General features: G+C 41.0%; 1 protein-coding gene across 2 annotated transcripts in view; it reads right to left on the bottom strand.

Annotated features, from left to right (window-relative positions):
* The window catches only part of Epg5 (ectopic P-granules autophagy protein 5), a 474,230-nt gene that overhangs the window by 86,676 nt on the left and 373,605 nt on the right, over positions 1 to 13,949 (bottom strand). For both annotated transcript variants that reach the window (XM_067119916.1, XM_067119917.1), the window contains one exon: positions 11,323 to 11,531. In XM_067119916.1, the coding sequence (XP_066976017.1) occupies positions 11,323 to 11,531 (209 nt within the window). The remainder of the gene's footprint in view (positions 1 to 11,322; positions 11,532 to 13,949) is intronic.

The raw sequence follows: 13,949 nt of genomic DNA, 5'->3' as shown, positions 1-13,949 counted from the left end.
CCCTTAATTAGGGGCCAAAGGCAAATCCTCTACAGAAGATGCAAGAGGACAAGGAGGCGATGGCGCCGGGTGCTTAGGAGGAGGAGTCGAGTGGTCCACAGTTGGCACCGAGCGAGCGAAAGTAGGTGCCAAATGATCTGGCGTAGACGCTTGAGATGGTGCAGCCGGCGCCAAGCGCTTGAGAGAAGGCAGGCGCTAAGGGGCACGGGAGCGCTTGGGCTGAGGTGGTGAGTGCTTACGATGAGAGCGCTTTGGAGACAAGACGTGGCAATCTCCAGAACTGAGAGACTCCAGACTGTCCCAAGCCGACTGATGAATCTGTGCTGGCGAAGAAGAAGGAGGTGGATCAGCGAAGCTGCAGGGAGTTGAGGACTCACGCTGACTTTCTTAAGCCTCTTAACAGGAGGCGGCGAGCTGTCTGCAGCAGCAGAATGCCTCTTCAAAGGACGAGAGGTGGAAGACCAATGCCGACGACGCCTTCCATCTGATGACGAATCCTCAGAATCAGACATACGTTGCGCACTAAAAGAGACCCCTTTCCAGTGGCGCTCAGTCGACACTTGCGACTGCACAACAGGCTCGACGGAGGGGCGACTGCCTGCCGGTAAACCCTACCAGCTTCCCTTCAACCCCTGGTACGTCCTCCCTGGTGCTGGGAAGTGGGACAGGGACCTTTGTCTAGGAGCACTGGTAGGATGGACAGCAGCCTCCTCAGAAATCACAACTCTCTCACTCTGCACTCCACTTGCACTGGCACCGGAAGCACTAACACTGGGAACAGATGCTTTATCCACAAAAGCTTTAAAAGACACACCTAGTTCCATGATCGTATTGGCAAGGAACTCAAACTTCTTATCGAACCTAGATTCAAGACTGGCAAACGTGTTGAGATCAGAAGCATGGTAATTAGGTAAAGGATTTCACGTTAAGACAGTAAGAGGACTCAGGATGGGAGAAAAAGACAGGATAAGAGGAGAAGGAATAGCGCTACCCTCAGCCACTGAAGGCAAGGGAGTAGCCTCTAAGCTAGCTCTATTTTTGGCTCTAAGAGCTGCCTTCCTCTTCCTATCTCTATCAAGTTTATCAAAATGAGACCTTATAAACCTTCCATTGATGTTCATCCCAATCCTGGCATTATGGACAAGTAATCTCCCCATTACAATCCTGCCCCCTACATTTCATGTATTTAGTATGAGAATCATATGTCACTTTACTTAATCTAGTCTTAAGCCACTCGGTACAAAACCAAACACTAGAAGAACTAGAATCTGACATCTCAATTAGGGAAAAATGCTAACCAAGGTTAACAATTCACTAACTGAAAAAAGCCACACAAAATATGAATACGTCACCAAAATTGGAACAAGCCCAAGAAATGACGAGAGGTACCGCCCAAAAGCCACCGATGTTGATCGGGAGCTGGCAGAAAACGAACTGAAGTTACCTGCGGAGTTGTACCTGTCAGTCCTGATAGTGGGAGGAGGGACTTGGTCACCTACACTAGCGATCGTGGCACCACCACAAAATCTGAATTTTTGGTCTGCCGGGGTAGGAAGCTAGTAGCTATGTAATTGCTTGGTAAGTCACTTATATAAAATCTTGCATTAGGTATTGTGGCAAATTAAATTATTTGGACATGAGCCCATTCTACTGAGTAAGTCGTAAACTTTATCCTGTAGGTTTTCATAACAATTAACATCTATATCACCAGTTCCAAGCCAGAAACCGTCTTTTGTCTTAGTTAAAGTAATACTGTGCCATTGTTGTCACTCGAGTCATGCAACTTAGTATTGTATTGATTTATTCTATCATTTACTCCATCAGTCCTCAAACTTCTAACCAATTCAAAACCTTTACATCGATTTCATTATTTTTCCCCTTTGAGTCCTGCAACAACAGTCCCTAGGTTATCCAAGGCTTTTTTCTGGATAAGTGTCTTCATCAAGCAGGTCTTGTGCCCCACAGTAGATGCTGCATTCTTTAGGCGAGCGATCAAGCTTCTCCATTAGCCAAAATTTTAGTGAGTACATATTTGTTTCTGGAAGCATTCTTATAATGACATTCTTATGAAGGCCATTAGACTTCACTTCTTTTAAGCAGGGGTCTCCAATTAACAATGTCGCTCCTTCACAGGGTGTGGTAAATGGTTTATGGTGGTTATTGGTTCCACCATGATCTTGTACAGTTTCTTGCAGATGTTTTAATTTTTCTTATGCTAAGAATTATTTAGTTTTGAGTTCCACATTTTCTCTCTCCTTTTCCGCTAAGGAACTGTTCACCGCACAGTTGTAATTTGTTTCTCTAATAAATTTTTCAAATCTGTGGAGCAGCTCATTTCGTTCTCTCTACCCCAGATGTCATCAAATTATAACTGTGATTCATAAATTGGCAATCAGCCAATTCTACTTCACTTCTTGTGCATGTACTGATAAAACTGTCACTATCCTACACAGCCTCTTGCTCTCCTATGTTTCCCCTCTGGTTTTTTAAAGATTTAAATTTTTGACTGAAGTTCATTGTTACTGGGTATAAATTGTTTTTTTCCACCATGGCTATTTCTTCTAAATGCAAGTGTGTGGTCTTGACTATCAAGGAGAAGCTTGAAATCATTGAGCTGCTTGAAAAAGGTGAAAGCAGGCATAATTCAAAGACAGAATTTAATGCAGGTTCTTCGACCATTTAAGGTATTAAACCACAAAGCCACAAACTTTGTGAATTTGTTAAATTGTTGAAACCAACCACACAGTGGAATCTTGTCACATGCTGCATCAAAAAGACTCAAAGATTTAGATAAAGATCAGAGGAGGGATAGTATTAGTGGTCTTTTAATTCACTAGAAAGGCTGTGAATTTGCTAAAATATTGAAGATACAAGATGCTGGGAAGTTTTCTGAAGGATGGTCAACTCGTTTTGAATGTCAAGACATTCAGAAATTTGAAATCTCTTATGAAAATGAAGTCAGCTCACCAGCCATCAGCTGATGAATTCCAGGAGAAGTCTGCTAAAATGATGGAACAATTAAATCTAATTCCAAGACAAATTTACTATGCCGATGAAATAGGCCTAGTCTACAAGTGTCTTTCAGAGTTCACAGCAAAAAGATTTAAGACCAGCAAGGAAAGAGAAAGACTAATGGTTTTGTGCTACGCCAATGAGGCAGGAATAGAAAAAGTTAATTTGTGTGCTTTTGGTAAATGTTGCAAGCCCTAGTGTTTCCAGAATTTAACTCAGTTCCTTGTTGATTATCATGCCCAAGGAAACACATGGACAGATAGTGTAATATGCCGCCTGCATCTCTTTTACTTATTGAGCTGTCTGTTAAGGAATTTCCCAACACCAGCCCAAGCTCACAAAAATTCTCTTTTTTTTTTCTTTAGAGATTTTTTCTCTTCAAAAACTATTTTTTTTTTAATGTTTTGGGCACGTGTTTGCACTGAATACTAAAGGAAATCTATGAATAGTGCCTTCCTCATGACTGTAAAGTGCTTTGTTTGCTCAACAACTGTCAAGTGCATCCCCCAATAGATGAGTTACAGGTTGAAAATTTGTGTCTCCTTTATTTCCCTCCAAAAGCAACAAGCATTATATCACCAATGGATCAGGGGTAATATGTCATTTAAATCAGATTTACTGCCAAAATTTTGTGTAATTAGTTTTGATGGGCATATTCAAGAATTCAAAAAACAACTCAGTGTGAGAAATGATATATTTATGATTTCAATGGCATGCAATGTGGTCAAGTTTATAACTTTACAATGCCACTGGAGGAAGCTTTATCCATTAGCAATGTTCACTCATGACGAGGCTGGGTAGGACTTTGACGGCTTCAATGCTTGCCATTAGATAACAGTCATGAACGAACTCTGAGGAATGTTGGATGACTGAAGATGACTCGACATGAAAGAAGAGGAAATAATTTCATAATCAGAAGTGGACTGAGATGCTCCAGTCACACTTCACTGAATGATGATCAGATTACTGAACCCATGTTGGGGTGAGAAAAGATGATCCACAGCTGCAAGTATTTTGGAAAGATGCAGAAAAAAAAGGTTGATAATTTTAATAAAATTTGAGGATCAGTCATCCTACATAACTGGTTATTAAGCATGCAAGCAAGATGATACTTGAACATTCATGATGACAGCATCATTTCAGCCACCACACTTTCCCTGACCTTCCACCTCCCCTAATCAAGTGTCCTTCCCTACTCACTACCCTCCGTATCCTCACCTCCAATGGATAACTCTGATGGTGGCAATGAGTGAGTGCTTGAATTTGGAAACAAATTCAAATAAATGGCAACCCGCTGGTCCCAAGGGTGTTGGTTATGTGGGATTTTACTGCACCTAGTTTGTGATAAATTGGTGCCCAACACTCTATAAATATATTTGTTTCTGTGGTCTCTCCTAGCTATAAATAATTTATGACCTAACCTGGAGCTATTTCATTCAGTCTGATCATTTCTCAATTTAATAAATGAGTTTTAAATCACCACTAGTCACATATCTAGAATACGGGGCTCACCCGAAAGAATTCTCTGAAGCCTAAGTCTACATGCATATATATATTTTCTGAGTTTCTTTGCTTGCTCTTCTGTAACTGTATACCTAATGTGTTAAGTCTGATTACTGTATGGGATGCCTCTGAGAGACATACAATGCCTGATTGCAGTGTGGAAAAGCAGACCATTGGTGCTGACCTAAATCTCTGATGGTACCAAGATAGGGCACAGAGGAGGTGGAAGCTCCACTAGAAGACTTCCTATGGTCATGAAGCAACAAGACAAATACAACAACTTACTAACAACCAAAAGAGAAAAAGGTCACTTGCAGGACAGTATCTATGACTCTTAAAGTTCAAGTTAAGTATATCTTAGTTTAACCAGACCACTGAGCTGATTAACAGCTCTCCTAGGGCTGGCCCAAAGGATTAGACTTATTTTACGTGGCTAAGAACCAATTGGTTCCCCAGCAACGGGACCTACAGCTTACTGTGGAATCCGAACCACATTGTGACGAGAAATGAATTTCTATCACCAGAAATAAATTCCTCTAATTCTTCATTAGCCGGTCGGAGACTCAAACACTGGGCCAACAGCATGCTAGCCGAGAGCTCTAGCCACCCCTCCAATGAAGAACTGTATCTATGCCACTGACTGATTAGACTAACTTTACCTATAAAACAAGTCAAATTGGAATCATATGGCTGGTCCTTCCATGGAGGGCATGATATATACTGTATGGGTTTTTTGATAGCATTGTCGCTCGTTTCGTCCTCAAGGAGTTACCTTCCATGGTCTACCAGAGCTCCATGGTGACCAAACTAATATCAAAGAATTCTCTTCTAGTTGGTCTTTTGGGCCAGGTATTGTGTCGTAATGATTAACATTATAACAAGTGATGGAGTATAAAATGGACTCAGATAATAGGGCACTTTCCCTTATCTTCAGCGAAGTTGAACCCAGTTTTTCTGTCAAAAAACCTGCAAGAAAGAGAAGTGACTATTGCCCATGTGTGTCCGCCCTCTTTTCACAACCAGGCCGTTAAAGACCAAGGAACAATTACTCTCTGTTGGGCTATAGCGAATGGTTTACATCGTTACCAGAGCTCTGAAGAAATTTTACTTTTTTCTTCAATTTCACTCTCCAGGATCATGGAAACAAAAAATAGTAAGATAAGTGCTTAATATTAACTTCTAGTTAAAAGATTTAGTTTTAAACTTTCGGAATTGATGATTTGTGTGTGAAAGCCGGAACTATTTAAAGCCCGGGACGCAGTGTTACCATGCGCGAGCACCACAGGCGGGTGGACAGATGGAAAAAAACAGAGTGTAGAACAGTCAGTAGTCCAACCAAATAAAGCAGAAACCCCTTTTTAAGGAATATCCTACTATTAGCCTAAAACAGCGATGGCCAAATATCGGATAAAAGGATAGTCTTGGCAACATGAAACAGAAAACCAGATTATAAGAAGATTATTTTCTGTATAGTTTTTATCCTTAAGATCAATTAATGCTAACTAGCTTCTAATAACAACTTGTTTTATAACACTACAGGGCCACCATTAGGCAGGATCCTCAGTTCAAGTGTTTCGTAGCAAACTGCTCAGTTCACTTTTTGCCAGTGGGTATCCCCATACCACCTGCCATAAGCATACTCCTTGTAAAAAACAAGGAAAATTTGTTTGGTTATCAGATATGGGCAAGATTTGTAGTATGCTCCAGGCAGCAAGTTTTAAGGATGAAATAGCTCTTTTGAAGCTGTCTCGATGGGTCCTTGGGTTCAGTAGGGGTGAGGATGGAGGAGATTATAGGATGGGGGAAATTATATCTTTCCAGCAAAACTCCAGCAACAGATATTTAACCCTTTCTCAGAACAACACCTATGTTTGGGCCAAAACCCAGTAACATCAGTAACCAGTACCTCCAAGGTTAACCCCAAGGAGGAAGTAGAGGAATCTTTACATGGGTTGATATTCTTACTAAAGAATATGAAGTGGACATTGCCACTGAAATGGCCCTGCTGAACCTGGAAGGCTCAGGGACAAATTTTAGCTAGCCATGGGAGAAACCTTCCAGAAGGAATTCTATTCCCCATGAAGCTATCGTTGCTGAATAGGATCTTTCCCCAAAAAGGGGTGCTAGGATCCACCTAACTCTGACTGAAATGACTACATCTTCGGATGGGTAAAGTAACTTACCCAAGGACTTCTGCCCCTTGATTAACAGGCAGTTACAGTTCAGCTGTTGAAGCTCAGTTAGACTGCGCAAGCTCCCCCAAAAGGGATACACAGTTTGCAACATCTGATCAATTCTGTAAGGAAACTGAGTACCATCAAAGATGCCCTTGCCACAGAACGGAGGGACATGAAGCACGATTCCGAAAAGGAAAGTAAGTCACTCATGTACACACCAAAGTGTAGAAGTACTACATCCTGTAACCGAAAAGTGAGTGTGGATACAAAATGTTAGAATTGCGACTGCAAACAACAAAAGGGTCACTACGGAATATAGAACTTCAGATCAAAACATAATAGGGGCTCCAATATCATCCCTGATTATACTGATAATCCTTGGCGAGATGCCTCAATGTGCATTTTCTCTCCTGATGGCAAGTATTTAATTAATGAGAGAAAAACAATGATCGAAGCTGTACATGTAGAATTTAGAAACTGGGCAGCATTCCCTAATACAGAATGGCACCTGGTACCATCTTCACCAGACATGGAGAAACCACTAACAAACGGTTTTCTTACCTGTGCCTATAACATTAAAATCTACAGAAATCACCCTTTACCAGGTCAACGGAAAATGGATCTCTACTTCCATTTTGAATAAGACCCAAGATGCTCACCAAGTAGCCCCAGCCTTCTGTCCCTTCACTTCCAAAATTATTAATCATGTGAAGACGGGTTTTCAGAATATGTAGTGATTTAAAACAGGAGATAATGGCAAAATTAAAACCATCTGCCATGGTCATCCCAGTTTAGGGAAATTCCACCAAGGAATGGGCAATGCTACAACTCCCTTTTGCAAGGAAATAGCTCCCTTTAGATATAGCTACACAGAAGTTTGGGACCCCTATGAGAAGACTCTGAGGGGACAGCCTCGTCAGAATTTTATGCTAGGCTCCGACTCCTTGGTATTACAACCTCTCTACCACCTTGCTGGAAGTTGTCACCAAAAGCCTTCCAGAAGATTCCAGAATAATTTTTGCTACTGAGGCCAAAAGTCTTATGACAACCTGCTGGGAAGCACTCTGTAACTTCCTAGAATGGTGCATAAAAGTGCAAATGGAAGCATTGGAGGGCTCCATCAAATCACTCTCCAATGTCACTGCATTATCACATTCTAACTCCTGCTGTAAGGACCTGTTTGAGGAGCTGCATGCCCGCCAACGGAATTGTACAGTGTATGCTCTTCTGGGGAAAGGGGAATTCATGAAACAAAGAACCCAAAATTCCTCTTTACCCAACCCCAAAAAAGGCTCACTTTGATCAGAAATCATATAAGCCTTCAGTCACCCCTAAAAGTTTTCCTCAAAAGACAGGTAGGTGGTCAGAAGGGACAATTCTCTACTAAGGGACAACAACAACAACAACAACAACAACAACAGCAAGGGCATCCTTTTTCACAAGGTCCAAAAACCATATCATAGGGGGAAAAAGGAAAAGCAACACCTGGAATGTCTATCAAAGGCGAGGCAGAGGAAGAGGCAGATACCAATAGGAACTGTATGGTTGGGGGTCGGCTTCGACGACATCACAGACAATGGAAGTTTTTCCCTGTGGGGGGACAGCATTATTTATATGTGCAGAAAGGCCCTGTTAATGGGGCCCATAGTGAAACCATGTGTATATTCATCACCAAGTATGTCTCTTCAGTGTCCTCAAAAAGGAGTCCTCCAAAAGAAGAGTGATCCTCAACCAATCAACGTTGAACAAGCAAAAAAGTTTCAGATAACTACCGTTGGCCAAGTACGGTAAATCATTCCAAAGGGGACTTGGACAGTTTCTATAGATATGGAAGATGCATACTGGCATGTCCCTATAGCCATTCCCATCCACCCCTTTCTAAGGTTCCAGATAGGAAAAGATACGTACAGATTCAGCCATGCCCTTTGGGCTAAACACTGCCAACAGAATATTTTACAAAATTAGCAATGTACTCGTCTGAAAACTCAAAAAGGAATACAAATATTAGCCCGCCTAGACAACTGGTTGATCTGGGGACCAACAAGGAAAGAGTGCTTGAAAAACCTAAGAGTAATGGTCAACAGACTACAGTCAAAAGGTTTTATAGTAAACAAGAAAAAATCCCGCCGACGCCCAGCTGATAATTTCAGTGGCTGGGACTGTGTAGGGATATTCTTCACAGCCTGTTGTCTCTCTCCATCATACTTGAAACAGAATAAGGCAAGTCCTCAAAATGTTCCTTGCACAGCCCAGAGTTTCCAGATGGCAATTAGAAAGTATGATGGTCTGTTGCAGTCTGCGTCAGTAATAGATCCAATACGTCGATTGCAACTAAAAAATGTGAACAAATTCTGGCTATCATATGCAAGAAAAAAGATGTGAGACTGACCTTATCAAAAAGATTAAAAAAGTTAGAGAGATACTTCGGCCTTGGATCTGGAAGGAACCTCTGGCGAAACAGGTCGGCCTGGCTCCTCTGTTTTTTGCATTTCAACACACACAGGTGCCTAGTTGACAAGTTGGGAGGACTGTCAGGTGGCAGGGAGGTGATCCGCTACTCTGAGGAATTCTTATATCAATTTCCTGGAGCTGATGGCTGTCTTATTGTCCATCAAAAAACTCAAACCTCTAGAAAATAGAGGCAACATGACTAGAATGTCCTGCATCAAGAGGTCAGGATCACGTTCACCTCCTCTCAATATAATAATGCTAGCCATTCTTCAGATGGCGCAAACAAGGAAGTGGCACCTGTCTGCAATTCACCTCAAAAGGGGGTCTCATTGTAACAGCTGACTCCCTATCAAGGAAAACAACAGCCTCAATAGAGTGGATGTTGGACAACCACTCTTTTCAAACATTAGCCAACATGCTTCCACAACCAGAAGTGGACCGGTAGTATATAGAAGCTGTCACTTCCCTTCTACGGTCTTTTGCTCTACAAAGGTCCACCCTGAAAGGCTTCCAATTACTTGGTCCTTAAACAAGGTGCTTAGACTTCTATCAACCCCTCAATTCAGCAGACCCAATACAACCACAACACACATGCTACAAAAGGCAATCTTCTTGATTGCATTAGCATCAGGAGCTCGTACTAGTGAACAGGGCTTTCTTAGACAGGATGATGCATCATGCAAACAACTGATCATCAACTATTATTGTCCTGGCCAAAAATGGGAATCCTTTAAAAAAGGAAATCTATTCTTATAAGAAAATTCAATTTAGCAGATAAGACATTATGCCCGGTTCAAGCACTTACGGTTTACCTATAGGTTATGGTAAACATCCCAGAGGATCCTGTTCTACAACCTAGCACAAACTAACCACTCTCCCTACAAGGGCTGAGAATGATTCTAGTGTCTCTTAATTAAAAGGCAAATCCACACTCCTTTCCTAGGTTACAAGATATTAGGAAAGTAGGTACGTCGTTGGCCTTCTTCAGAAATGTCTCGAAGAAGTCTCCAAATGTACAGGGTGGTCATCAGTTAAATTATTGTCACATGCTTGAACAAATTCGACTACACTGTGCATCAGTAGGTGGCATGGTTAGTCCTAACCCGTAGGTGCTCCAGCAGAAAACCAGGGGTCTTATTGACAGTGAGTATGCTAACTATTGCTGGGAGAAGGGCGACAGTACTGCAACCAAACCCAGCATGCTTAGGTAAGCCACTGTAGAACTACATCCTAAAACATATGTTTGTGTATACTGTAGTTTCTTGTTCCTTGGTACCAAAACCTGAAGAGTATTTAGAATAAAGAATGGGATTTTAAATCTGTGGCTTGACCTCGGACCAGAAATTTTTTTCCTTTGGGATGTTGGGATTAAAACTTGAGAGCTTAAGCCTTTTTCGTCACCTTCAATTTCATTGTAAAGCTCCTTCAGGACGAAACAAGCGACTACGCTATCAAAAAATAGGTTTTGATGTAGGTAGGAAAAACTTATTTTTAGTAGTCGCTGTGGAGTCCTCAAAACCCTCCCACTTCCCTGACGAAAAGGCATGGGATTTGGGTTAGTGATCATCCTGCATTAACCAACAGAGAGTAATGGCTCCTTGGTCTTTAACAGCCCAGTTGTAAACATGAGGGCGGACGTGCATGTGCAATTGTCACTTCTCTTTCTTGCAGGTTTTTTAACATTGGAAAAACTGGGCTCACCTTCACTGAAGATGAGGGAAAGTGCCCTCTTATCTTTGACTCCACTATATACTCCATCATGTGTTATAATGTTAATCATTATGACACAATACCTGGCCAAAAAGACCAACTAGAAGGGAATTCTTTGATATTAGTTTGGTCACCATGGAGCTCTGGTAGTCCATGGAAGGTAACCCTTGAGGACTCAACAGTGACTACCAAAAATAGGTTTTTCCTACGGCAAAACCTGTTTTATCTAATTACAGAAAACAATCTACCTTACCAACACAAGTATGCTGAGGCACAGTGAACTAATAATGGACTTACAAAATGAATCCACTTAACTGTACACTGTAACAAACACTAAATCTTCCAACTTTTCAGGTTGATGCAAGCTCATGTGTTCCACACAGGATAATAGTTGTTTTTATTAAACTGATCATAATAAACAATAATAATAAAAAAAATTAAAGATGAAAAACCTACAAAACATACTTACTTGCAATGAGAGTTTCTTGCATATGTGAAAGAAGGTTGAAAATGGTTGTCTCAAAAATATGAGGTCTTGCAGACAATAATGCTTTGTGTCTTGCTGTAGCTGACGTCAGAAGTCTTACCAATGCACGGATAAGGAAGCTTCTCTTGGCTCCTGTATCTTGGTGAAAGGATTTTGTATCTGGGGTATAACCAGCAGCCCGATGTAGTAACCTGAGAGGAAATTCCTATTCATGAAACACTACATCTAAAGAATATTTCTTATAAAAGGAAAAGCTTTTTGAAAATATAAAAATTTTCTTACAAAAATTAACAAACCCGGAATACTGTATTACTATCTATATATAATTTAACCAAACCAGTGAGCTAACATTCTTAACTCTCATGAGGCTGACCCAACGGGTTTATTCAGAAGAAGATTATTCCAATAGCATCCAGAAAATTACTGGAAAGTTTTCCTAAGGTCTTGTAAAGATTTTTTAATGTTGTAGTTTTATTTCCTCTGATGTTTCTAAATGCTTTTCTGGCAGCCATCTACTGAGAGTTGCAAAAAGTAAATGAATTACAAATACATGTTACACAGGTATATATGGTAGGCAGGTGGTCTGCTTTCGCTCGGTCAGCTAGTGAACTGAATTTTGACTGGTCACAGGTTGGTGCTTTTGAATCCAGTCCATAGGTGCTGTGATCTTGTCCCAATTAATTTTGTTGGCTTAAGAGTGCTGTTGGCTGGGGTACTTCCTACTGATGTGACTGGTATTATAGATTGTTCAGGTAGCATGATGAAAGCCAATACTCTCTCTCTCTCTCTCTCTCTCTGCTTCTCTCCTCCCTTGATAGTGTTTGGCGCCAGAGTACACGCCAATTGATTTCTAATATTTCTACTTATAACAGTGGGAAAAAATTCTGTTTATTATATCATGTTAATGCTGGGCTTTTCTCCCAACATATGAGGTGACTCGACAGCAGTCTTGTTCTTGGTCTACAATTTTTGTACTCTTTATTGGTGATCTCTCTCTTTTGGTTCTTTTATTGTGATTCTGTTCATAATGATTACAGATGGCCCCTCCTTGAAGGTGGCAGGAGATACACTTAGAGAGTTTGACAGTAATCACCCTGATATATAAGAATGGTGGCAATAAAATGCCCAAAAGAGAGGAGCTAATAAAGAGCACAAAAATCACAGACCAACCACACAACTGTTGATATTTATGGTTTCTCAAGGCACTCCAAATACTAGAAAAAAAAGCCTAGCATTAACATGGTAAAACAAACAGAATTTCTCCCAACTATTACAAGGAGAAATGTGAGAAATCAGTTGGCGTGTACCCTGGATATTACAAGGAGAAATGTGACAAATCAGTTGGCATGTACCCTGGATATTACAAGGAGAAATCAGTTGGCATGTACCCTGGATATTACAAGGAGAAATGTAAGAAATCAGTTGGCACATAACCTGGATATTACAAGGAGAAATATAATAAATCAGTTGGCATGTACCCTGGAACCAAACACCAGAGAGAGAGAGAGAGAGAGAGAGAGAGAGAGCATCATATGTCATCATGTTATCTGACTGGTCTATAATAACAGTCATACCATCCTAATTCATTCAATTTCTGTAATTCTCAGTGGATGGTCACCAGACTGCATGTTGAAATGTCAGAGGAAATACCACTATGCATTGGAAAGGTTTCCATAACTTGGGTGTACTGCAGGGCAACACAACTTGAAGAATTACAGTAATATCTTGTTATATACTGTGGTAGTCCCCAAGTTACAGCGCTTTTTCAAATATATTCATCAAAAATCAGTTCCGGGTTATGGCTGATGTTCTGAAGTTACGGCGCCGTAACCCTAAAGTTAAGGCACCATAACTCAGATATTGGTGCTGTAAACACCATAGGTGCTGATGTTCCGAGTTCCAGCGTTTTCCGACTTACGGCACGCTGCTGGAACGGAATCCCCGCTGTAACCCGGGGACTGCCTGTAACGAAAAATTATGTAAAACACAGGTATGCAACCATACGGCGGGGTTCCGTTCCAGCGGCATGCCGTAAGTCGGAAAACGCTGGAACTCGGAACATCAGCACCTACGGTGCTTACAGCACCAATATCTGAGTTATGGTGCCTTAACTTTACGGTTACGGCACCGTAACTTCAGAACATCAGCCATAACCTGGAACTGATTTTTGATGAATATATATGAAAAAGTGCCGTAAGTCGGAGTCACTGTAACTCGGGAACTACCACAGTATATAACAGGATATTACAGTAATTCTTCAAGTTGTGTTGCCCTGCAGTACACCCAAGTTATAGAAAACTTTCCAATGCATAGTGGTATTTCCTCTGACATTTCAACATGCAGTCTGGTGACCATCCACTGAGAATTACAGAAAGTGAATGAATTAGGATGTGCATTACCATTTATATATATAACAGGCAGATGGTTTGCAATTAGCAGATCAACTACAACTACATTTTGATTGGTTGTGGGTTGATGCTGTTGAATCTGGTCCCATAGGCGCTGTGATCCGCTTGGCCTAATCAATATTGCAGTAATTTAGGAACTATCTAACTTTGCAGTGTTCAGTATGCAATCTGATTTCTAATATATCAAGAGCTACAAGTATA

This window comes from Macrobrachium rosenbergii, chromosome 17 (assembly GCF_040412425.1).
Source record: "Macrobrachium rosenbergii isolate ZJJX-2024 chromosome 17, ASM4041242v1, whole genome shotgun sequence".
Lineage (NCBI taxonomy): Eukaryota > Metazoa > Arthropoda > Malacostraca > Decapoda > Palaemonidae > Macrobrachium > Macrobrachium rosenbergii.
Note: the sequence above shows the minus strand (reverse complement) of the source record. Positions and strands in the feature narration are given on the sequence as shown.